The sequence below is a fragment of the Dromiciops gliroides genome, chromosome 5 (assembly GCF_019393635.1).
Source record: "Dromiciops gliroides isolate mDroGli1 chromosome 5, mDroGli1.pri, whole genome shotgun sequence".
NCBI lineage: Eukaryota > Metazoa > Chordata > Mammalia > Microbiotheria > Microbiotheriidae > Dromiciops > Dromiciops gliroides.
This window is the reverse complement of record NC_057865.1, coordinates 233194792-233220717: the sequence shown is the minus strand read 5'-3', so window position 1 is coordinate 233220717 and position 25926 is coordinate 233194792. Positions and strand designations below refer to the sequence as shown.

General features: G+C 40.7%; 2 protein-coding genes across 2 annotated transcripts in view; one reads left to right on the top strand and one right to left on the bottom strand.

Annotated features, from left to right (window-relative positions):
• Positions 1 to 25926, top strand: part of PPM1H (protein phosphatase, Mg2+/Mn2+ dependent 1H) — a 326647-nt gene that overhangs the window by 136586 nt on the left and 164135 nt on the right. The window contains 1 exon segment of the mRNA XM_043966035.1: positions 15361 to 15705. Coding sequence (XP_043821970.1) covers positions 15361 to 15705 — 345 coding nt within the window.
• Positions 1693 to 3569, bottom strand: LOC122728015 (actin, cytoplasmic 1-like). Its single transcript, XM_043966036.1, has one exon. It carries the CDS (start codon positions 3473 to 3475, stop codon positions 2348 to 2350), a length of 1128 nt encoding a protein of 375 aa, XP_043821971.1. The 5' UTR covers positions 3476 to 3569; the 3' UTR covers positions 1693 to 2347.

Sequence of the window (25926 nt, the reverse complement as noted above, 5' to 3'; positions counted from 1 at the left end):
TAGCTGTGTAACCCTGGGCAAGTCACTTAACCTTCATTGCCCTAAAAAAAAAAAAAAAACTTACTGGAAAGATCTCTGTCCTTTTCTGTTACAGATTATACTACATCTTGGTTTTAAGATATTATTTACCAAATTGTTCCAAAGTGAGATTTCCCCTCAAATTTTGATTCTCTAAATTGACATTCTTTGTGCTTTACCTTGATTATATCATTTTTTTTTTCTATAACATGCTCCAAATGCTGAGGTTAAAGTGGAAGCAGGTACCTAAATCTTAGGGGCAGTGTCATGCATTTGTCTTACTAAGCAAGGACAAAAACCATTATAACTACAAGAACTTTTCCATTTATTTTAAAGATGTCTTGGAAAAATCCAACATGTGAAAGAAGAACTAGCTTGTAAGTAACTTTGGGAGGTGGGGAAGAGTTGGTCAAGGCAGCTACATTAAAAGGATTTGCATTTTTTTTTAATTCCTAAATGAGTTGAGGCTTTTCCCTTAGCGAGGCCATATGATGTAATACGAAAAGCATTGGATTTAATATCAGTAGACTTGGAATTAAATCCCTCCTTTCAAACTTGCAACTAGTATGACCTTGGACAGATCACTTGACCTCTGTGGGACTCTGATCTGGGAATCGTACTAAATGAGACCTCCAAATGAGCTCTCTAAATTTGTGATCTTGTGATTTCAGTTCTAGTGTTATATTGAACCCTAAGAGAGAGTATGGAAAAAAAGCATCATGTGCCTCTTGTTGTTGTAACAAACAGCTGCTGAAATTTCTGGGTAAAAGTGGACCGAGGCACATTTGGATACCCTCCAAGGATATTCTGAAGGGACAAACTGAACTTTTAGATTTATCTTTTCTGTTATAAAGATTTAATTCATCATCCTTGATTATAGATATGCTCCTGAAAGTTGCTTGTAAGTGTATTTTTGTAAATTGTGTATAAGACTCATTATTATACCATGCCAAATTAAATGTACCAGGGAATCCTATTTAAAACCCAATAGAGGGGCAGCTAGGTGGCGCAGTGGATAAAGCACCGGCCCTGGATTCAGGAGGACCTGAGTTCAAATCCGACTTCAGACACTTGACACTTACTAGCTGTGTGACCTTGGGCAAGTCACTTAGCCCTCATTGCCCCACTGAATGAATGAATGAATGAATGAATGAATGAATAAAAAAAAATTAAAATTAAATATAAATAAATAAATAAAATAAAAGAACCCCAAAGTGAATCCTTATGTAACACAAGTGATCAACCTTCTCCCTTGTTCCAAATCCTACACCATCCAAAATTATGTAATTGATTTTGGGAAATTCCATCTGTTGGGTCCTTCTAAAGGATTTCTCAGTTTGATCGACTTGAAATCTCAACAAAATGGAAGTATATTAATGTCCATTTTGAAACTCATTGGAAATTTAGTACACTAGAAGCACATGACCTTATAGTTAGAGATTTCAGATCTTCCAGGTTTTAAATTTGCTGTTCTTAGCTCTAGCCAACTTGGATGTCTGCCTCAACCTTTACGGTTGAAGAGAAGTAGAAAAGGAAATTTACTCTATGATACTTTATAAGGGAAGCAGTTTTGGCTAACTGAAATCTAAATACATTCAGTGACCCCTAAGCTTTGGGAAGACTTCGCTATAGTAACTTTCTATTACAGAACTGTTTATGAAACTCCTTGTGTTCTTTTTTTTCTTTAACGTGTGCACTTTTATTTGAACTGGTCTTAAGTCAGTGTACAGGTAAAGCTCTCCTCCCCTCCCCCCAAGTACTGGCACCAATCTCAAAACTTGCGGGGAGACTGAAGTCTTCATTCACATCTATGTTGGGGGCAGGGAGGGAATTTAGGGGGCCACTCATTATGGCTGACAAAAAAAAAGGAACAAGTATTAAGGCGGAAGATACAAAAAGTTGTTTTTGGTTTTTTTTTTAAAGGATTACATAATTTACACATAAAGCAGTACTGTGTACCTCCCCCCCTCCCCCTCTGGATTTTTAAGTAGCTCCTTTGCTCTAATTTGAGCAGGACAGCCTTCATAGAGGCAAGTAACTCACTAACATGTAATAATTATTTGGAATGACTATTAAAAAAAAAAAACAACAATGTACAATCAGAGTCCTGAAGATGCACTGTAGAACTTTGGGGATGTTTGCCTCCAACATCATCACCTGCTCATCACCTTCACCGTTCCAGTTTTTAAATCCTGAGTCAAGCGCCAAAAAAAATAAAAAATAAAAACAAATAAAGCCATGCCAATCTCATCTCTTTTTTTTCCCGGGCAATTAACATGTCACACCCTTTGACAAAAAAAACCAAAAAAACAAAACACAAACAGTCCATTTAGAAGCATTTGCGGTGGACAATGGAGGGCCCAGATTCATCATACTCCTGCTTGCTGATCCACATCTGCTGGAAGGTGGAAAGAGACGCCAGGATGGAGCCTCCAATCCAGACAGAGTATTTGCGCTCAGGTGGGGCAATGATCTTGATTTTCATTGTGCTGGGGGCTAGGGCTGTAATTTCCTTCTGCATCCTGTCAGCAATGCCTGGGTACATGGTGGTACCACCAGACAATACAGTATTGGCATAGAGATCCTTACGGATGTCAACATCACACTTCATGATTGAGTTGAAGGTAGTTTCGTGGATTCCACAGGATTCCATACCTAAGAAAGATGGTTGGAAGAGAGCTTCTGGGCATCGGAACCTCTCATTGCCAATTGTGATAACCTGACCATCAGGGAGCTCATAGCTCTTTTCCAGAGAAGAGCTAGAAGCAGCAGTGGCCATCTCCTGCTCAAAGTCTAGGGCGACGTAGCACAGCTTCTCCTTGATGTCACGCACGATTTCCCTCTCAGCTGTGGTAGTGAAACTGTACCCTCTCTCGGTCAGGATCTTCATGAGGTAGTCCGTCAGATCACGGCCAGCCAGATCCAGACGGAGGATGGCATGGGGAAGGGCATAACCTTCATAGATGGGCACAGTGTGGGTCACACCATCACCGGAGTCCATCACAATACCAGTGGTATGACCAGAGGCATACAGGGACAGCACAGCCTGGATGGCAATGTACATGGCTGGGGTGTTGAAGGTCTCAAACATAATCTGAGTCATCTTTTCTCTGTTGGCTTTGGGGTTCAGGGGGGCTTCCGTGAGCAGCACAGGGTGCTCTTCAGGGGCCACACGGAGCTCATTGTAGAAAGTATGATGCCAGATCTTCTCCATGTCATCCCAGTTGGTGACGATACCATGTTCGATGGGGTACTTCAGGGTCAGAATACCTCTCTTGCTCTGGGCCTCATCCCCCACGTAGCTGTCTTTCTGGCCCATACCCACCATCACACCCTGATGTCTGGGGCGCCCAACAATGGATGGGAAGACAGCCCGAGGGGCATCGTCTCCTGCAAAGCCAGCTTTGCACATTCCAGAGCCATTGTCACCAATGAGAGCAGCAATATCATCATCCATGGCAAACTTTGAAGTGGCAAGTTTAAACCCTTAAGAGAAAGAAGGTGGTGCCGCACCTGGAGGCAGGGGGGAGGCAAGTGCACGCCGGGTGGAAGAGCTCACCAACTCCTTGTGTTCTTAAAAATCAAAGAAGCAGGGACAGCTAGGTGGCGCAGTGGATAGAGCACCGACCCTGGAATCAGGAGTACCTGAGTTCAAATCTGGCCTCAGACACCTAACACTTACTAGCTGTGTGACCCTGAGCAAGTCACTTAACCCCCATTGCCCCGCCCCCCCCCCAAAATCAAAGAAGCTTCACTTCGTTTGGTCTTAATTCAGGGTATTTCCTTCAGAGAAAATATCAAACCAATGATTCTACTGGGTCTAATTGAGGTTGATAATGCTGGAAAGGACCTTTTTTTGTATTATGGACCTCTTTGGCAGTGTGGTGGTGATGCTCCTTCTTAGAATCATGTTTTTAAATGTATGAAATAAAATTCATAGGGCTATAAAGAAAGCCCATTATATTGTTACATAGGTATGTATGTATTTATGTAGCTATGTATGTATGTGTATGTATACACACACATCTGTATCTATATCTATTTTTCTTTAGACCCCAGGTTGCAAACCCCTGCTCAAGGGTTTGGGTAGGAAAAGATAGAGGGTGGCCCTGGTGACCTAGATCTGAAGCTCTGCTTTCCCTTTATAGTCATGCTTAAATTAAGCAGATGGAGATCACAGCTCCCAGCTGAGCTTTCAGGCTCCCCCTGCCACCCTTTGCACAGCAAAGTGCGCTGGCCCCAATGCCAGCTGGTTCAAAGGACAAAGAAAAGGCAGATTGTCTGTCTCAGCAGGGCACTGAGATGGGCAGCACTGGACTATGAGGAAGGAAGATGAGGTCCTGCGGCTTTGGAAGAGGCTGTGAGGCTTCAAACAGCTCAACACACCGGGAGGAGGGAGCTTGTTACCCTCTTTATGGATTAAAAAAATACCTAAGTTATGAACCATTGTATTGTTTTGGATTCAAACCAGTCATGAGACCATACAGTTCATCAGAGCAAATGTACATAGGCTCAGGTATTATTAATGTTTGTTTTGTCTCTTAGCTGCTATTTGGAGTCTTCCTGTTATACTTCCTCTGCTTCCCATGTCCAGGGGTGTCCTGTGCTACTAAAACCAGTAACTTCACTAGTGAAAGAAGAGAAAAATATACTCTAGTATTCAAATTACCATGTGATTTGGCATGGTTCAAGGGGGACCCATAGGACCTTCCTTCAAATCTTGACTCAGCCTCCCATGTCATCTGTGCCTCGGTTTCCTCATGTATAAAAAGAGGGTTGGACCAGATTATCTCTGATGTCCCTTTCAGCTCCAAATCTTTGATCCCGTCAACAGTGCAATGGCAGCTCTCCCATGCCAACCCATGTTTGTGTCTACCTAACACACAAGGTCCTTCCTCACTTTTTCTTGATGTTGCAAATGCCAGTACAGCATGTAGACTTTCCATTGGTTACCCCTTGGGCTTTCCAAATGACCAGCCCTTCATTTTCTTTAATGCTGTTTTTGGATGTATCATAGCAAGGCTCGCATGCCCGCTGTGGGCTTCTCCATATTGTCCTTTGGTTGATACTCATTTTTCAGTTCTTTGGAGATTGTCTTGTGTTAGATGACTCTCAGCCATACGTAAAAGGAAAAATTGGGGATCATTAAAGGCAGAGATGTCAAACATGATTAAAATGTTATTGGGGGGGGGTGCAGCTAAGAGGTGCAGTGGATAAAGCACTGGCCTTGGATTCACAAGTACCTGAGTTCAAATCTAGCCTCAGACACTTGACAACTTACTAGCTGTGTGACCATGGGCAAGTCACCTAACCCTCATTGCCCCACAAAAAATTTTTTTAAATGTCATTTGGAAATATTTTAATGAAGTAAAAATACAGTGGAACATAAATAATGTTAGTATGTAGTATTCTAAGCCAATAGCAGGGATTCTTATATGGTTTAGTGGCCTCCATTTCTATTTGAGTTTGACATCACTGGTTAAAGGAACTTTGCAATTCCCTGAAGGCAATTTTCAGCCCACTCAAGTCTAAATAATAATAATGATGTATTAATAGTATTAAATATATCATTTATACAGCCTTTTAAGGTTTGCAGAGAACTAAGGACTGCAGAATGTAAATTTATATCACAAAAAAGGCATCCAGTGTATATATCTATCTATCTATCTATATGAATATGGATATGATATATAGATATAACCTATATCAGATTACCTGCTGTCTAGGGGAGGGGGGAGGGAGGGGAGGGAGGGAGAAAAATCTGAAATTGTAAAGCTTGTATAAACAAAAGTTGAGAACTATCTTTACATGTAACGGAAAAAATAAAATACCTTATATGTAAAAACAAAAAAACAAAAAAAGGCATCCAAATTCCATTTGAACATAATAATTAATCTCGGCCCTAGAAGCCCAGAACTGGTGATAGTGTGTGTTCCTTCTTGCTTTACATATATTATCTCAGGTATTATTATCCCCATTTTACAAAGGAGAAAACTGAGTCCAAGGGCCTCAGATACACTTAAGTGTCTGTGGGAGGGAGATCTTTCTGATACCAAGTCCAGCACTCTATACACTGCACCAACCAGAAGGTGATAATTATTGAATAATGATGGGCACCCATCCCATTCCCTTGGCTCATTGGATCACTCTTTGTTAGGCAAATGTGCAGAAGACAGTTGTCCGTCAGAGGTTTTCTTTCCTCTCACTCATGTTGACTTCTTGCTGTACTCAGCTTTAATTATCTTCCTCTCACCTTGTGATTTCTCGTGGCCTTTGCTTTGGGTAGCAACACTTACGATTCACATTTATGTGGTGCCGGCTTCAGAATACTTATTTTTAGTACTTTCCTAAAAGCTCCTCTAAACAAGAAGAAAAGGGCTTCTTGAACAAAGCACATGGCTTTTTTTCCCCGGTTATACTGATAGCTGACCTTTATAATAACCTTTAAGTTTAGCAAAGCGCGCTACAAATCTTATCATATTTAATCCTCACAAACACCCCATGAGAGAGCTATTACAGGTGGTGTTATCACTATTTTACAGATGAAGAAACTGAGGCTTGGGGGGTTAAAGGTGGTGTCCAAGCTGGGATTTGAGCCCAAGTCTTTCTTGACTCTGAATCAAGTTATCTTTCTACTATACTATGCCTAACTTCTAAATCCAATTTTCTTTCTATAATACCAAGGGGTAGATTATGTCCAAAGTGTTTTATAGATCCCCAAAGTAGAGTTAAACTTTTATAACACAGCATAGCCATTTTGCCTATTTCTCAGCACTCCTTAGTAGTTGGTAACAGAACAAGAAAGGCACCATAGAGCCTTGTTTACCAGTAATAGATGCTCAGGAAGACAGGGAAGAATTGTATGAACTGATTCAGAGTCAAATAAGGAGAACCAGGAGGACAGTTTTACATAATGACTGCAGTAATGAAATGAACATGACAGAGAAAGGCAGTCAGATTTGGAGCCAACATGATAACCAGTCTCAGGGCTGGATAATCGGTGCTAATAATGAAACCCTTGTCCTTCCTTGCAGAGGAGAGGTTGGGGCACTATGAACACCGAATGTGGTCTTGCTCCATTAATTAGGCTTGTTTTGTTTTGTTTTGTTTATTGCAAAGTGCAAGAGAGGTTTGGGGGCCAGATCATGGTGGTATATATTAGATTCTTTGGTTTTGGGTTTTTTTTTTTTGACCAGGCAATGAGGGTTAAGTGACTTGCCCAGGGTCACACAGCTAGTAAGTGTCAAGTGTCTGAGGCCAGATTTGAACTCGGGTCCTTCTGAATCCAAGGCTACTGCTTTATCCACCTAGCTGCCCCCAATGGTGGTATATATTAGAAAACAACTGTGTTTAAAAACACCAACCCCACAAGGCATCAGTAGAACTTTTAAGTGATACATTCTTGGCATATCATATTGGTTTGTCACAGTCCCAGAAGCAAAGTGCTGTTTGTATCATCCTTCACTTGCACATCTGGGCACACAGAGCTGTGAATTACTGTCACAGTGCAATTCCTCTTTCCCTGAGCTGGAATGGAAAGGGAACGGGAGAATTAGCATGACCTCATTCTCACAGCATGTTTCTAGGACTTGCCACCTCTAGGGTCTAGTACAGCAGAAAGAGTGTCAGACTCCCCTCACCAAAGGACTTGAAGTCTGGGTAACCAACTTACCCCAGAAAAAAATCCTTTACCTTTCTGAACCACAGCTTTCTTACCTATAAAATGAGGTGATCTTTAAAGTCCCTAACATCTCTCATATTCTCTTACCCAAAAGCACTGATGAGAACTTTTCCAACTGATGTTCCAAATGTACACAGTGTTTAGATAGCTGAGTATTAAAAGATCTAGTTTTCACTAACTGATCTATAAAGATTTGTCAGATATCCTTTTTCATTACAGTAACTTAAAAAAACAAAACTAAAAAAAAAATGAATAGGACACTATCAGAAAAACCTGGAAAGACCTACATGAGCTGATACAAAGTGAAATGTACCGTATACAAAATAACAGCAGTATGAACTGCTTTGAAGGACTTTATCCAAGACAACTCTGAAGGACTTATGAAAAATGCAGTCCATCTACAGAGAAAGAACTGATGGTATCAATACAGATTGAAGCATAATTTCTTTGTTAGTTCCTTTATCTGAAGTTTTGTTTTTGTCTGTTTTCTTCCACAACCTGGCTAATGTGGAAATGTTTTGCATGACTACTCATGTATAACTTATATTGAATTGCTTGAGTTCTTGGGGGCGGGGAGTGAGGAGGGAGGGAGGAAGAGAATTTGGAACACAGTTTTTTAAAAATTCATGTCAAAATTTGTTTTTACTTGTAATTTGGGAAAATAAAAATTCTAAATAAAACAAAACACAACTCAAAAACTAATTTAGAATTTAAAGTGAGGCCCCTTAAAAATAATTTATGGGGGCAGCTAGGTGGCACAGTCGATAAAGCACCGGCCCTGGATTCGGGATGACATGAATTCAAATCTGGCCTCAGACACTTGACACTTATTAGCTATGTGACCCTGGGTAAGTCACTTAACCTCCATAGCCCCGCCCCCCCCCAAAACCAAAAAACAATCCATGTACGAATCTGCCATGAAATCCATTAAGCTTCCCAACAGTAGCTTGGAGCTGTCTGAGGTCCCAGTTGGAATATATACTTTTCTTCAGTGTATACAACATTCTTTATTTCTTCTCAGGAGAGAGACTGACATATGATCAGAACCAGTTGGAGCTGGGAGGTGACTCACTCATCTTTCTAAGGGAAAGTCACATTTGGGCAGTGATGATCATCTGTGAATCCCCTTCCCCCTCTGCTAGGTTTCACAGTTTGAGCAAAGTGAAAGTTTTTCTGGGTTCTACCCAATGGGAGATGAGTGATCAAATGCATATTCCCACTTGGTGTCAGCACCAAAAAAGCACATGTTTCTTTGTCTAGCTGCTGCTGTTGTTTGAGAGAGGGAAAGAGAGAGAAATCGGACACATAGAAGCTGTGCTTTAAATGTTGTTTCTCCCTCCCTGAAACTATGAAAGGTGTCATCTCTTTAAATAGTTCCACAGATCAGTCTGCTTTGGTAACTAGAAGGAAAAAAAACCCAACCTGTGCATCATATACATCAAGACATATTCAAATTCTTTGGGATCACGCCAGCTCTGAATCCTTAATTTTAGATTCTATAACCTTGCCCCTTCCATCAAAACAAACTAAATGTAATTGGGAAACCTCACTGGGACTGACATTTTTTAATTGATATTTTGGTTAATTTTTCCTACTGAGTTGAACAGCTTCTCCCATGAATCAGGTTAAGTAGGACAATTGTATTTTTTCCTGTGATCCCATCTCCTGGAATAGCACCTTGAACATAGGATGTTTAATAAGTGTTTGTTGAATTGGGTTACATTGGAATTTCAAGCTCCCTTTCAGTATTGATTGCTTACCACCTTCCGCAAGAAGGCCCTTCCTGATTTCTCTCATTTGTTAGGCACTCCCCATCCCCCGCAAGTGATTTTGTATTTATCATTGTATATATTTTATAATCTGAAGACAACCCCAGGGCAAGAGCTGTTTCACTTTGGTCTAAATGTCCCTAACACCTACTGGAGCAGTCGCTAAGAAATATTTTTACAAATCTGACTGAGTACCTTAAGAACAGAATTTAGGGTACTCTCAGGATGCTACTAATCAGTTTTTAGTGCCACCCCTTCGTGATTATCTTGTATATATTTTGTATATAATCATTTTTATGCATTTACATGAGTACATGTCTTCCCCAAGAGAATATAAGCTCTATGATGGCATAGAGGTTTCTGATTTTTGTCTTTTTTGGCCCCAGCGTTTAATATAGAAGGTGATCCAGAGTAGAGGCTGTGTAGATGCCAAGGAGGGACAGCTGGTGGCACAGTGGATAGAGCACTGGCCCTGAAGTTGGGAGGACCTGAGTTCAAATCTCACTTCAGACACTTAATGGCTCTGGGTGACCCTGGGCAAGTCACTTAATCCCAATTGCCTTAAACATCTGGGGCCAACTCCAGTCATCCTGGTGTCTATCTTACCACTGGACCCAAATGGCTCCTGAGGAGAAAATGGGTCTGGTGACTTTGCCCAGCCTGCCCTCACTTAAATCCAATTCATTGCAAGTCATGACATCTGTTATGGTCCTCTTTAAGAATGAAAGACAAACAACAACAACAAATGCCAAGGAAAAAAGGGAAATGATCAGCCCCAAACCACTGGATATCAGGAGTACAGGTCCAGCATCTCTGGGTTTTCATTTTTCCCCATAACTTCTCTGTTAGATTTTTGTTTGACCTCTTCAAAATTTATTTAGCTCAGGAGTTGTTAGTCTGGGGGTCATGAACTTGGATTGGAAAAGAAACATACTTAATTTAAGTGGTTTCCATAATCCTTTGCATTTTATTTTGTGTTTTTAAAAATCATCATTCCAAAAAGGACTTCATAGACTTCTCCAGACTGACAAAGGGGTCAGTAACATAGCTATTACTGTTTATCAACCTGACTTCTTTCAGTATCTCCAAAATGTTTTATTTTTAAAAGGGAATGTTTGACTAGCTGTGTGACCCTGGGCAAGTCACTTAACCCTAATTGCCTCACACACAAAAAAAAAGAAAGGAAAAAAAAGGGGGAATGCTTGGTTTACTAACCAGGACAGCCCAGTTGTTTTTATTTTTTTATTTTTTTTAATTTTATTATTATTTTTTTTTTAGTGAGGCAATTGGGGTTAAGTGACTTGCCCAGGGTCACACAGCTAGTAAGTGTTAAGTGTCTGAGGCCAGATTTGAACTCGGGTACTCCTGACTCCAGGGCCGGTGCTTTATCTACTGCGCCACCTAGCTACCCCCACAGGATCCTGAGTTTAGTAACCTTCTCTCCCCAGATAATGAAATCCCATCACATCACAGTTCCTTATTACATGGATTTCCATCTTTTGCAGCATAGATTCCCTGCCCTGACATATGCTTTCATGTCCCCCAATAACAGCTTCCATTAAAGGGGCTTCTTTTGCATCTAGGGGGAGAAAATATATGGGTGGTTTTCATATGAAGTCCTGTATAGCTATTTGGGGGTTTCAGTGTAAACAGAATAGACACTAAATTGTCTTCTATTTACTCATGGATTATAAGTACTAACCAGAAGCTGTTGTCTTCACCTTTCTTTAGTAGTGAGAATTAGCAGAGGTATGTCACTATAAAGTCAAGTTCAGCTTCAAAAAGAAGAATCATCACCCCTTTCTTTTATTGTCTCTGTCTGTGCTGAAACTAATTAGTTCATCTCCTTCTCTTCCCATCCCCCAGGTTTCTTCCTGCACCCCTACCTTGCTCATCCTCTAGTCTTTCTTGCCATCATTTCCCAGATAGCTTCACCATTCCATTGTGTACCAGATGCCACTGGATATGATGGAGGAATGAGTTCTCCATCTCATCAAATGCCACCTTACCTCCCTTTATGTGTCTGCCCAATTTCTGACCATCCTTCAAGGCCTAGTTCAGGTCCAGTCTTCTTCATGAGAACTTCTCTGAATAGTCTAGCCCATGTGACTATTCCTTCCTGTAAAGCCCTATACTACTTATCACTTGGACTATGCAGGCATTGTGGCATATTGGTGGAAGAATTACACATGGAGCCACAAAACCTGAGTTCAAATCTAGGCTCAGACAGCTACTTGCTATATGACATCAGACAAGTAATTCAGTTAAACATCTGTTTCATCATCTATAAAAATAAGAATAATAACACCTAAACTAAATGCCCCATGGATTAGTTTTGAGGGTATTATTTGCAAACCTTCAAGTGCCATAGAAATGTATATGGGGTTATAAATTTAGAACTGTAAGGTTAGTTAAAATTCATTTCATCCAATTCTCTCATTTTTTACAGAAGAGGAAACTGAGGCCTAGGAGTGTTGTATCTTGCCCCAGGTTAAATAGGCAATAAGTGACAGAGGTGGCTTTTATCTCAAGTTCTCTGACCCCCAGTTCTACACTTCTTTTCACTCTACTAAAAAAACTATGGAAGAAGAAAAGAATAGGACTTTGTCACAAAACGAGATCTGAGAAGCCAATGAGAAATAAAAATGAACCTTTCCTAAATAGGTTATTATCCCTTTCTTTTACCATGCCACTGTACCCCATGCCACCATATAGGTCAGGAGTTCTTAATCTGAGATCTGTGAACTTGTTTTCTTAATATTTTGATAACTTATTTCAAAATATAGTTTCCTTTGTAATCCTGTTTATTTTATCTTACACATTTAAGATTACAAGAATGAGTCCAGAGGTTTTCACCAGACTCTCAAAGGGGTCCATAACACACAAAGAATGAGGAACACACATACACACACGCTCTCTCTCACACATACACAGTAGATAGAGTGCCCTGTCTGGAGTCAGGAAGACCTGAGTTCAAATCTGGCCTCAAGCCTGAGCAAATCACTTAACCATCTTTGCCTCAATCTCCTCATCTGTAAAGTGAGCTGGAGAAGGAAACGGCAAACCACTCATATATCTTTGCCAAGAAAACCCCAATTGAGGTCACGAAGAGTCAGACATGACTGAAAAATGTCTGAAAATATTGTGTTAACACACAGAAGTAGGAAATCAATCAAGAAACATTTATTGTTTGCCTCAGTTTCCTCATCTATAAAATGAGCTCTAGAAGGAAACGGCAAACCACTCCAGTATCTTTACCAAGAAAACCGCAAATGGGGTCACAAAGCATCAGCTGTTCATGGCTGAGCAATGACAAAATATACGATGACAATGTGTCAGAAAATTCGTTCTTATTACCACTCATTTTAGCATTTTATCATATATTACCTTATATTTTGTATGTTAACTATTTCTTGCATCTGCTTCTTGTCATAACAACTGGATGGTTCAAATAGACTCAGAGCCTGAGATTTCCTGAGAGAGTAGAAATTTGGGGATTAAGGAAAAGATAGCTTATGTCCACTATGAGCTAAAGCCTTCATAGGTCCAGGCATCTAAATTCTGGCTGGACAGAAGGGATCATCCCCACGACTTCACATGAATTAGCAAGCGTACAGTATTGTTTTTTTGGTTTTTTTGTGGGGCATTGGGGGTTAAGTGACTTGCCCAGGGTCACACAACTAGTAAGTGTCGAGTGTCTGAGGCCAGATTTGAACTCATGTACTCCTGAATCCAGGGCTGGTGCTTTATCCACTGCGCCACCTAGCTGCCCCCTACAGTATTGTTTATAGTTCATCAGTGGTTCTGATGGTGAACTGAACAGAACACACAAACCTTCTCTCCCTCATCCGACTGCTTCTGCTTAGAGCCGAGTAGAAGGAACCCTGTCCCCAAAATGGTAATGAATCGCCTTCATTGTTGAGGTTGACGTTTCCCCCTTCGGTTATCTTACCTATTATAATACACATGTATGTTTTAGAAATGCTCCTATTGTATCAGGACAGAAATTGACTTAGAGGAATCAGAACAGTAATATAAATAAGACTTTTGCCAGCTTTGAGGTCAAGAATTACCAGCAAACAGATAAGAGAAACGAGACTATTGAAGATGGGAAAGAGGAACTAGGGAAGATTGGAGTTAAATCAGAACATGGCTTGGGCTAGGACCCAGGGTTGGAGTTTAGTAGGGAAAGCATTCCAGAAATTTGGGACATCAGGCAATGTAGACTGATTAGCCTGTGATATTTCTGTCAGGCATTATACAGAGAAAACCAGCTAGTCATTAAACATTTATTAGATATGTGCCCTGTGCCAGGCACTTCTGAGAAGACAAATACAAAAAAGAAAAATGATCCCTAACCTTAAGGAATTTTAAATCTCGTGGGGAGGAGGGGGGACCGGTCACAAAGGACACTTTTCTCCAAGAATAGGAACCCGAGTTACTCTGGCTTGATGGAGAAGCAGAGCTGACCTGAAGTAAGGATTTGTAGACAGTCTTGTATACTAGGAAGAACAATTGATTTGTAGACAAAGGATGTGGGTTTGAATCTCAGCTCTGGAACTTATGGAGAGAAATAATTTACTGCCTCTGCCCTTTATTTTTCTCAGCTTTTTGGAAAATGAAGGGGTTTAATGAGAAAAGAGGTGCTTAAACTTTTTTGGAGGGGCATCATGGATCCCTTTGGCAATTTGCTTGAAGTCTATGAAATTTATTTCAAAATGTTTCTAAATGGGGGCAGCTAGGTGGTGCAGTGGATAAAGCACTGGCCCTGGATTCAGGAGGACCTGAGTTCAAATCCATCCTTGGACGCTTGACACTTACAAGCTGTGTGACCCTAGGCAAGTCACTTAACCCTCATTGCCCTGGGTCGGGGAAATGTTTCTAAATGTATAAGATAAAATCCATAGGATTACAAAGGAAATTAATTGTGTTGAAATATAGATATCAGAATTCTTTTTAAACCACCACATTCACAGAGCCCACAATTAAAAACCCCTGGAATAGATGGTCTCTGAGGTCCTTCCAGTTTTAAATTTGTGATCTCATAAGGTTTTATCTCAATCTGGACTCTATTTTCTAATCCAGATGTGCCAAACTCAGTGGCCTACCAGTCTGCACAAATACCAAGATGAAAATGTAATTGGGAAATGTTTAATGAAATAAATGAAAATGCAGTACAACATGGATAATGTCAACTTCTGGTTTTCCAAGTCAGCATGCAGCCCAGGGATCCGTTTGTATTTGAGTTTGATACCACTGGTTTACTTAGTCCAGCTAGGTGGCTCAATGGATAGAGCACTGGGCCTGGGATCAGGCAGACCTGAATTCAAATTCTGCCTCTGAAACTAAATAGTTGTGTGATGCTGGGCAAGTCTACTTAACCGCTGTCTGCCTCAATTTCCTCAAGTTTAAAATGGAGATCGAAATAGCACCTGACCCTCAGGGTTTTCATGAGCATCAAATGAGATATTTCCATGTCCTGTGGCCGTTCACTCCTTGCCAAATCCCAGCCCCAGTTTTATCCTGTCCCACTCACGTGCTACAGAAAGAAGCCAGAGAAACACATGTAGCTGTGCCAATGGGCTGCACTAAAGATTTTACCCTTCTCTCATCCAGACTTTGGTCTGCGCTCCTTTGAATCCAGACCCGGTGTAAGACTCTGCCTCTCCTGGGCTGCAGTGCCGAGGTTAGAGGTGGAAGAGGCGACGCCCTGTGGTCCTCCCTTGGCTGGGAGTAGCAGAAGTGAGCCCTAGTGATGGTGGACAGCTCACTGTCTGTTCAGTTGTGACCCACCATTAATCTCCCACTCCTCCCTTCATCCTGGCTTCCCCTTGAGCATCATGCCCAGATCTCTCATATCCCTTTGTCTTGTTCTTGTTTTTGTCCAAGCAGGACACGGACGGCATTTCCTTCCACTACTGGTCCCTCTTTGACGGGCACGCCGGATCTGGGGCAGCTGTTGTGGCATCCCGGTTGTTACAGCATCACATCGTGGAACAGCTACAGGACATCATAGAGATCCTGAAGAACTCTGCGGTCCTCCCCCCGACTTGCCTTGGGGAGGAGCCTGAGAACAACCCAGCCAACAGCCGGACTCTGACGAGGGCTGCCTCCCTTCGAGGAGGAGTGGGGGCCCCGGGCTCCCCGAGCACCCCACCCACACGTTTCTTTACCGAGAAAAAGATTCCCCACGAGTGCCTTGTCATTGGAGCCATTGAAAGCGCATTCAAGGAAATGGTAGGTGTAATTTGCTGTGGACCATGGGCCCAGAAGCCACCCGGGCCCACCCCCTGCCTTCACAGAATGCTTCCTCAATCTGTACATTCATTCAGGGTTGTCTCTTATCGGGTGTGCTTTTCCATTTCCAAGGGAACTAAAGAGCAAAGTGTAGCTTCTGGCCTTCTGGATGTCAACAGAGGTTTGTTGACGCTATTGGCAAAAACCAACCAAGCAATAAACTAACCATGAGAGATTAAGGTGGTGAGGGCAATACCCAGCACAGTAAGCAGAGGAGTTGGTGTATTCAATACCTTCCTCTTTGGCATGCTCGCATTCACACCAACTGGTAAAATTCCTAACAGGCCAAAACGGTTCCCATGCCTGGAATAAACTAATGTGTGTGAATTCCCTGGTGTTGGGGGAGAGCTCGAAGCATTTAGCAGTATGTTCAAAACTTTAGTTCACTTTTCCGTGAAGCTCACGTGAGCACAACCCTACATCCTAAGTCGGGCAGTTCCAGATCCTGCAGAAAAACGTCTGTTCTTAGTTATTGTTGCCAAAGGAGGACAACTTAGGTGCTGCTAGCCAAGAATGATTCCTGTTTTATTTTGGAAGGCAGGCTTCTTCACACTTTCAAATGTGAATGTGGCTTATCTGGGAAACCACTCTACTTCCAGATAGAGTTTGCAACCTGTATTCTAATTACAGACACTCTTCCTACCAAGTGATAACCTACCTAGAGATGTAAGGGGTAGTTAAGAATGTTGCAAAAGATTTAATAAGCAAGAGTGGCTTGATGTTTTCAGTAAAAACTAGACACTGAGAAGCAGTGACTACTGTGGACAAAGCAAGAGTAGCCTTGTACATCCTTAGCAGGGACGCTTTTAATGAATTACTCGTTGGCTTTTCAGAATTTTTGTTGTTGTTTAATAATTTTTCAGTTGTGTCCGACTCTTCATGACCCCATTTGGGGTTTCTGTGGTAGAGATAATGGAGTGGTTTTCCTTTTCCTTTTCCAGTTCAACTTGTAAATGAGAAAACTGAGGCAAAGAGGGTAAAGTGACTTGCCCAGGGTTACACAGTTAGTGTCTGAAGCCAGATTTGAACTCAGAAAGATGAGTCTTTCTGATTCCAGACTCAGTGGTCTAGCCATTGTGCCACCTAGCTGTTCCCTAATATTTCCAGCACAATCCAGCTTCTGGGTTATGGCAGGAAAATATTTAACTTCAGGCATCAGTACACGTGCACACATACCTCTGTGTGTGTGTGTGTGTGTGTACACATATGTGTGTTTGTGTGTATATAGGTGTTGCAAAATAAATACAAGTTAGTTTTGCTGGGACTGATTTGTATTTATTTTGTCACACACAGACACACACACACCATCATCATCTCTTGTTTATTCAGTAGGAGAAGCCAGTGAGAATGTAAATCTGGAAGATTCACTTTGGCCTCTTTGTCTAACTTGACTAGATCATAGAATGTGTGAGTGACAGAGTGATGTATAGTAACGCCAGAAAGATAGATTGAAATCAGGTTGTGAAGGGCTTTAAATGTCAGATAGAGGAGATTATATTTGATGCTGGATGGGGTTTGTAGGAATATCACTTCGGCACCTATGTGGAAAATGGGTTGGAGACAGGAAACCTTTAGGAGGCCATTGAAGAGGAAGCATTTTTTAAAATAGTATTTCATTTTTTCCAATTACATGTAAAGACAATTTTTAACTTTCATTTGTAAAAAAAAAAAAAAAATTGAGCTCCACATTCTCTCCCTAAAAAAAAAAAAACCCTCACATTTTCTTGCCTAAAAGGTAGGAATTTTAAATAGGTTATTATGGACAGTCACATAAAACATATGTAAATAAGCATTTATTACGTCCTTAGGATGTGTCAGGCACTGTTATCTCATTGACCCTGGCAGGTAGGTACTGTTATTTCTCCCATTTTACAGATGAAGATACTGAGGCCATGAGAAATTAAGGGAATTGCTTCAGGTCACACAGTGAATGTTTGAGGCTGAATTTAAATTCAGTTCTTCCTGACTCCAGCGCTCTATCCACTGTTCCACCTCTCTGTGAAGTGATGAGGGCTTGAACTAGGATAGTGGTGATCCCTGTGAGTCAAAAGAAAGGGTCAGGGAGCAGCTAGGTGATGCAGTAGATAGGGCACCGGCCCTGGATTCAGGAGGACCTGAGTTCAAATCTGGCCTCAGACACATGACACTTAGTAGCTGTGTGACCCTGGGCAAGTCACTTAACCCTCATTTGCCCCCGCAAAAATAAATAAATAAGTTTTTAAATAAAAAAAATAAAAACAAAAGAAAGGGTCGGCGGTGACTGTTGTGGGATAAACTGTCAAGATTTAACAACTGGTTGGGATGTATGGGGTAAGAGAAAAGGGAAGTTGGTGTATATGGTCCAAACATTCATAAGAGCCACCTCTATCAGTCCAAGCTTACTGTAATACCCAACTATCCAAAAATGACCACAGAAATGCTTTTCTCTTTGTCCTTAATTTCAATTATAAACATTTTAAAGAAACCAATTTTTAGATTAATACCTAACCAAAACAAGCGCTTTCCCTGATGAGAAAAAAATCTTAGTTTCTAAGTGGTAGGAGTGGAAAACAGACATTTTAAGGTCTGAAGTTCTGGGCATAATTGACAGTACCAGGAGCTTGTTGTTTTGTGTGAAGTTGCTGTCTTCTCAGTTTTACCCACTAGAGGCCAATGTTATATCGAGTCAAATCTCCAAAGCTGGCTTCTGGCTCTGGGCTCCCTTCAGCCGCTGCTGCATATGGACAAACTACAGGAAATTAGCCGGAAGAATCATTTGGGAGAACACTCGGAAGAAGGCTGTCAGGCCCCTTTCATATTGTTTCTCGATTTTTAATCAGCCACTTCCGTTTTTGAGTTCATGGTTTAAAGGCCAGGACTTTAAAAAAAAAAAAAAAAAGAAGGTGGGAAAAAAAAAAAGAAATGGCTGATTTAGTTACTTTGATAGTCTTGGGTCATTTCCCCTCTCATAAAGGTCCTTTTCCCTCTTCTAATAATCATGATTAAGAATTGTAGCTCGCTGCACCCCTGCCAAACTCTGATGATCGTTCCTCATTTCCTCTGGCTAGTCTCTCCTACTCTCTGGTCTCCCCTGGTGCCAGCCATGAAGATAGGGATTGCAGAAGGAAGTAGAATCCTTAGGTGATGCATCTTACACTGCAAATACCAGAGTGCTAGGTCCTTATTCCTCCCCACCCCTGCTTATTATTTAAATATAATAACTAATGATATCTTTCCTCCTCTCTTCCTTTCTCCCTCTTAAACCATTTTCTCTCCTCTTCCTCCTCCTTTTCTTCTCTTCCTTTTCTTCTCCTCCTTTTCTTTTCCTTTTCTTCTCCTCCTTTTCTTCTCCTCCTCCTTTTCTTCTCTTTCTCTTTTCTTCTCCTTCTCTTTTCTTTTTCTCCTCTTCCTTCCTCTCCCTCTCTTCTCTCTCCCTCCCTCTCTCCCTCCCCCGTCCCCTTCTGTTTCTCCTCCCTCCCTTTCTCTCTTTCTCCATTTCTCCCTTGTTCTTCGACCCCTCCCCATGCCATAAGCACCAAGATTAGGAGGGTCTCATATCACCTCAGTACCACCTAAGGTGTACTTTCTAAATTTTACTCTATGTTTTATAGTTTTCTAGGCAAGGCAGGATATACGCAGACACTTACAGTATGTAAATGCATGTGCTCATACGTGCATGGTATACCTGCGTACACATGTATGCACGTATGTGTTCTCACATAGACGTGCCTCTTGCTTTGCCTACATTCTACAGAATCTAGAATAAAATTTAGAAAGTAGAACTTAGACACAGAAGTGACATATGAGACCTTCTAGCCTTGAGGCTGAGATTGTTATAAAATCTACATATATGTAGATAGGCAGAGATGGTGTATTTAGAGACATGTAAGACTTGCGATGAGTTTCTAAGCAGAGTTGCCTTTATATTCCAGTCAGTTTCAATTTCCACTCCAACCAAATTCCTTTCCCTCAATGTGTATATATGTGTTTGTGTGTGTATACACACACACACACACACACAATGCATTTAGAGAGTATAGCACTATATATATATATATACACATGCACATAATATATACTATCTACAATATAGATAAAATAGTAATATGCTAGTATATAGATATATGCTATATACACACACATATATATTAATATATAGACATATATGCTTTGTGCGTGTGTGTGTGTGTGTGTGTGTGTGTGTGTGTGTGAGTGACAGTTTGGTTAGAAGGAGAATCAAATCTGTGATTGCATTAGTATAAGGCGTTTCCTGGCCTACAAGTCACTAATCAGCCGACTCATCTGTCATTTATAGTCACAGAGAGTTGCCCAGGAGCAGGGAGAGGTTAAGTCCCTTGCTCGTGGTCACATAGATAGTACATGTCAGAGATGGGGCTTGGAACCAGGTCTGCCTGTCTCCGAGGCTGGCTCCTATGTTCACTAGTCTGCCTTTCATTAGACTGATTGCCTTGTTGCAAGCACACTTTCAGTTTTTATAATTGCCCAACATAAAGCTCATCAGCTCTTTTTAATCTATCCTCAAGGACTCCCCTCTGCCTGCTTCCTTCTTAGAAAGGGAGGTCTGGAATTTTTTGACCCCTCTCATATTTTACCTCATGGTAGCTTTCCCAGGTCTAGCTTCCTATCTCTGGATCCACCCCCCCACACCCCAACCCCCAGAAATGAACCTTCTTTTTGACCTGCATCCAGTATGACATATTCTAATTTTATTACAGTAAGAGAACCCAGTATTAAAATCATCTAAACAGAGGGCAGCTAGGTGGCGCAGTGGATAAAGCACCGGCCTTGGATTCAGGAGGACCTGAGTTCAAATTTGGCCTCAGACACTTACTAGCTGTGTGACCCTGGGCAAGTCACTTAACCCTTATTGCCCATAAAAAAATTTAATAAAAATAAATAAATTAATTTAAAAATCAACTAAACATCCCGATTTGGGGACAGGTCCCACCTCTACCTTCTTTGATGCTCTGCCCACCTGACTTTAGACCTCATGGTCCTCCTTCCTGCTGCATGATTTTACAAGTCTCATTCCTCAGTTTTTTTTATCCCCTTTGCAGGCTGACCTCTTTTCTTATTTCCCTCTCCCAAATATATATATATATATATATATATATATATATATATATATGACTTAGCTTAAAAGCAGAACTTACTTTTAGAGTCTGGGCCTAAGGAATAACTCGGCCATTAAACTCATGTTTTCATGAAAACCAGGGGGAAAGGATTGATGGGGGACTTTTGTCTTTATTTATAGTCATTCAATAGTGTTTGAATCACTAGCTGGTTTCCTGAAATTCATGTTCTAGCGAGGAAGCAAAAAAAACTCAACTGGCATTTATTGACTGCCTCTATTTTGTGGTCAGTCCTGCTCCTCACACTTTGAGGGATGAAATAGAATTAGAAAACATGTAGAAAGTGAGCTCTATCACGGTGTTTGGCATATAATAGGCACTTAATAAATGTTTATTGACTTAAAAACAGGAATTTTTTTTTTTAGTTGTTTGGATTTGGGGTTTTCTCTATTTTTTTCTTTGTATCTTATCTTTAGTATCTTGCATGTATTACTGCTTATTAAATGCCCAACTTTAATCAATAGATAACGTGGACTGGAATAGTTAAAGGATTCATATCTGAGGCAGGATTCAAACCTGTCCTTGAAGGTGAGAAAGGATTCAAATGGGCAGAGAGAAAGGGAGATGGTCAGGGGGCAGTCCCCAGGACCTACTCAGTAAGACTTTGTTGATTGAGAATGACCATGGCTTATATGAAGAACTATGAAGATACAGAGCTGAAGAAGCAGATAGTTGGTATTGGGGAGTCATTCTAGAGAGTACCAGTTCTGGAGAGCCTTCAGTACTCGACAGTAGTGTTTAAACAGGAAATAAAAAAGACACAGGGGTGACATTGTAGATTGAGTCAAGAGAGAGAGAGTTGCTGAAAATAGTATTTTAGGTTATATAATCTGTCTGTGGCATGCAGAGTATTTTGGCTGCTGGCCCCCACCTCCGGAAAAAATAGCCCAGCATTCAAGGAAGGAGAAAAAGAAATGATGAGAGATGAAAGCTTATGTGTGAGCTAAATGCATTTTGACCAATTGTCACGGGTTTATTTTACCTGGAAGATAATGTACCATTCCCGCTAAGTCCCAGAGGCAGACTTCATGGGAGGGTTGTTGGGTTTTGTTTTTTGTTTTTACCATATCACTAGTTTGAGAATGGAATTCTAGACCCTCCTTCCTAACAAACAGGGCTAACTAACCCACCCTCCCAGCGGCAGGCATGAAAAATGAAATTCTGTTCCTGGAGTTTCCGTCTGGAATGCTGGGTCCTTCTGATCTCTGGACCAAAATTATCAGGCTCAACAGAAAGTGCCTCTCAGAAAGAGAATCTTCTGGAGCCTGGCACTTGCCTGAGGAAATATTCCACTTGGCAAACTCTTGAATATAGTTTGACAAGCTAGTAAACGAGCGGACCAGCTTCCATTCCTGTTCTTTGCTCTGCTTACAAAACCCCCCATGGCCATTTTACTATTTTTATTTATGTGCCAGACACTGCTAGGCTTTAGGATTCAAGTATAAAGCATGAAATAGTCCCTCCTTGCAATGAACTTACATTCCAACAGGGAAGACAAATAATACATCTAAAAATGCACATAGCATATAGAAAGTTAATGCATAGATACATAAGTATATGCAGAATAATTCAATCATTCAGAATAATTTCCAGTGATAGAAATATTTTGTTACTATTGAGTCGTTTCACTCTTAGCCAGCTCTTTGTGACCCTATTTAGGGTTTTCATGGCAAAGATTTTGGCATGGTATGCCATTTCCTTTTCCAGCTCGTTTTACAGATGAGAAACCTGAGGCAAACAGGGTTAAGAGACTTGTCTATGGTCACAGGGCTAGTAAAAGTGTCTGAGGCTGGATTTGAATTCAGGAAGATGAGTCTCCCTGACTCCAGGCCTGATACTCCATCCACTGTGTTATCTAGCTGCCCCATAGATATCTAGAAAAAATAAAGAGAAATATAGAAAGGAGAAAAAATAAAGAAATATACATACATTATATATATATATATATATATATATATATATATATATATATATATATATATATATATATATATGACAGAGGATGGGGGAGAGAGAGGGAGGGAGAGAGCAAGAGAGAGAGAGAATCAATATAGAATGGTAAGTTTGGGCCAGAAAGTTAAGTTGGTTAGTGTTTTAAGCTAAATAGAGGAGATTATATTTTCACCTAAAAGAACAGGAAGTGTCTGTGTACTGATACTTGAAGCTTTTCAACCTTGGTAAAAACCTACCAGAATACCATAGTGGAGAGATCAGTGATACATAACAAATGTATAGACACACTGGCTCCCAATGAATATTCAATCAACAGGCATTTATTTATGAAGCATTTACTACGTAACAGGACTATGCTAAGCACCAGTGATAGAAAGACAAAATTGAAAAGAGCCCTTGCCCCCAAAAAGCTTACATTCTAATGGGAGAATGGGGTGATTTGAAGCTATATAATTATATTTTAATATATATTTTTAAATGAATGCTAGGTAGTTTGGGGAGGAGTGCTGGTTGGATCAATACGTGCTACATGTAATAGCCAGCATTTAACCCAAGTCTTAAAGGGAACTCAGGATTCTGATAGGCAGAGGCGAGGAAGGAATCCATTTCAGGCATAGAGATAGCCACTGTAAAGGCCTAGGAAGTGTGTGTGTGGAACAGCAAGCAGACCAGGGGATTGATGTTAAGAACACTGGAAAGATGAGACCGAGCCAGAAAGAGCCCACTACTTTGGGCATCTCTCTGTGGCAGATTTACGGAAGGCTGTGTGCACAGGATGAGAAGGGGATAAATGGGTTGCAACCTACACCATTGAAAGAAGAATATCTACATCAATGAAATCCTAGATATTGGAGTAATGGTGTGTCATCTCTACTAAGGTCCTGTTTCAGTTCTTTGTCATGATATGACTTTAGGTTCTTATAGGCTATGGAAGCAGCACCTGCTCTGGGTAGGCCCCGTCTATTTAGTAGAAAGGCTTCAAGTAAAAATTGGCCTTAGTTACTTAACTTGTGTCAGGACCAGTCTAGCCAAACTAGGAAATGCTTATCAGTGGAAGGTTGGCAACCACGTGATGACGTTTTTCAGCTATGGTGACGGATGAAAACCATCTCCTGGGTCAATGAAGTTTAAAAAATCTGTTTTCTGTAGTTGACAAAGTACCAGCATCAGTGAAATCTCAGACCCCAGTAGTATTAGAAGTCATTATGTGTGATATTGAATGTGAAGTCAATTAGATAGAGGGTTAAAAAAACACCACCACCCAAGCATGAAATAATGTAAAAAACCCTTAACCTTTTGATGTCACAATCCTCCTTGGCAATCTGATGGAGCCTATGGACTCCTCATATTAATGTTTTTAAATGCATAAAACACATAGGATTACAAAGGAAATTAATTACATTGAAATACCACAGATATTCAAATCTATGTGTATTTAAAAATAAAAGGCAAGTTCATAGATCTCAAGGTAAGAATTCCTGGTATAATGATGGATGGAGGGCCAGCCTGGAGCTAGGAAGAACTAGGTTCAAAGGTTATGTCCTAGGTATATTGCTTTCAGCAAGTCATTTCGTTTCTGAGTGCAAGTTTTGGAAGCGTTGTTGACCTGTTCACCTAGGAAGTGAAATAACAGTTCTGCTGTGCTCCCCTCCCCTCCAGTGAGAATAATAGAGGATTGGGTCAAACTTGTGGGAATAGGAAAACCTTTCCTCGATCCTTTTCCCCAGTACTCTTGCCACCCCCCATCCCTTTTTACTTAACTCCTCAATGTGGGATGAAAGCAGATTGTACAGGACCTTGAGTAATAAGCAAATTCCTTTGCTTTGCTTTGCTTTTTATTAGGATAACACCAGGCTGTCAGAGTTAAGATTGGTCTTTTCGTTTGTCACCTAGTTTTTCCTGGCTTCATCCACAGAATAACACTGTTTGTGTTTGTCTTCTTCAAGCCAGAATCCTTGACATAAACAAACAAAAAAAAAATCATAAAATTGAACCTAAAATGTATAGGAGGTAGGTTGAGAGTAAAAAGGAGAATCAGTTCTTAGATAATATTTTAAACCTTAAGCACATCAGAGCCATTTGTTTCTCCATTATTTTTCATGTCCAGATTGTAAAACATCAGGTCATTAAGGGGAGGTGTCTTTCTTGAATAGGCATTGTTAAATGATAGGAGGATGAATGCAAAGCTAATCAATAATCGTTATTTTATAATTACTCTTTCTTTTTACACAAAGGATTGGAGTATTTGGCTGTGATGGAGAACATAAAGCTTTTAATTCTTGAAAGCAGATTTTTCATACTCTAGCTAGGGAAGTCACTGACTCTGATACGAAAACATGAGTGTCATTCAGCTGTTGGCCAGCTGATGGCCTCATTGGGCAATGCTGACTGTTTTCCATTCTGCTTTTCCATTTATCCTGCAGATAAATTTACTCCTGGAACAAATGGGATTGGACCCTCTGCTTTGGAACTGCGCAGAATCTTATTATTCGTGACAGACACTGTTAGCGATGCAAACCACCTTGTCCTTAAACCCACCTCGGTCCAATTGGAGCTATGGGATAATGGTTCTTACCCTAGCTCTTGTCCAAAATTGCTTCTTCTTATGACCTGAAATTATTAAGACACAAAGGATGGCCTTAAGATTATATTATCTCTGGGAATTTCAAACTAAATTATATCTGTCACAGGCAGAATTTTTTTTTTTTGGTTCAGTATATTTATTTCGAATCTCTCTCCTTTCCCCAACACACACACACACACACACATACACACACACACACACAGCTCTTCTCCCCTCCTCCTAAGAAAAAAAGGGGAAAATGAATCACTTAGGACATAGTAAATTGCCTCTATTCATTGATGTGTGGATAAACTCAGATGAAGCATAATATTTGAGCAGGAAGACTCCCTTTTGACCATGTGGGAAAAGTTACTTTAAAAGGTCTTCCTTTTTTCCCTGGTGACTAGCTGAAATCAGTCATTTTCATTAACTGAGGCTCGATTAAACTTTTGTTCCTGATAATAAATGGGGTGATGTATAAGTTTTTATCTTGTTGGCATAAATATTCAATAA

Excerpts from the sequence above, each read along its gene's own strand:
- LOC122728015 (XM_043966036.1), bottom strand. The coding sequence starts at position 3,475 with ATGGATGATGATATTGCTGCTCTCATTGGTGACAATGGCTCTGGAATG.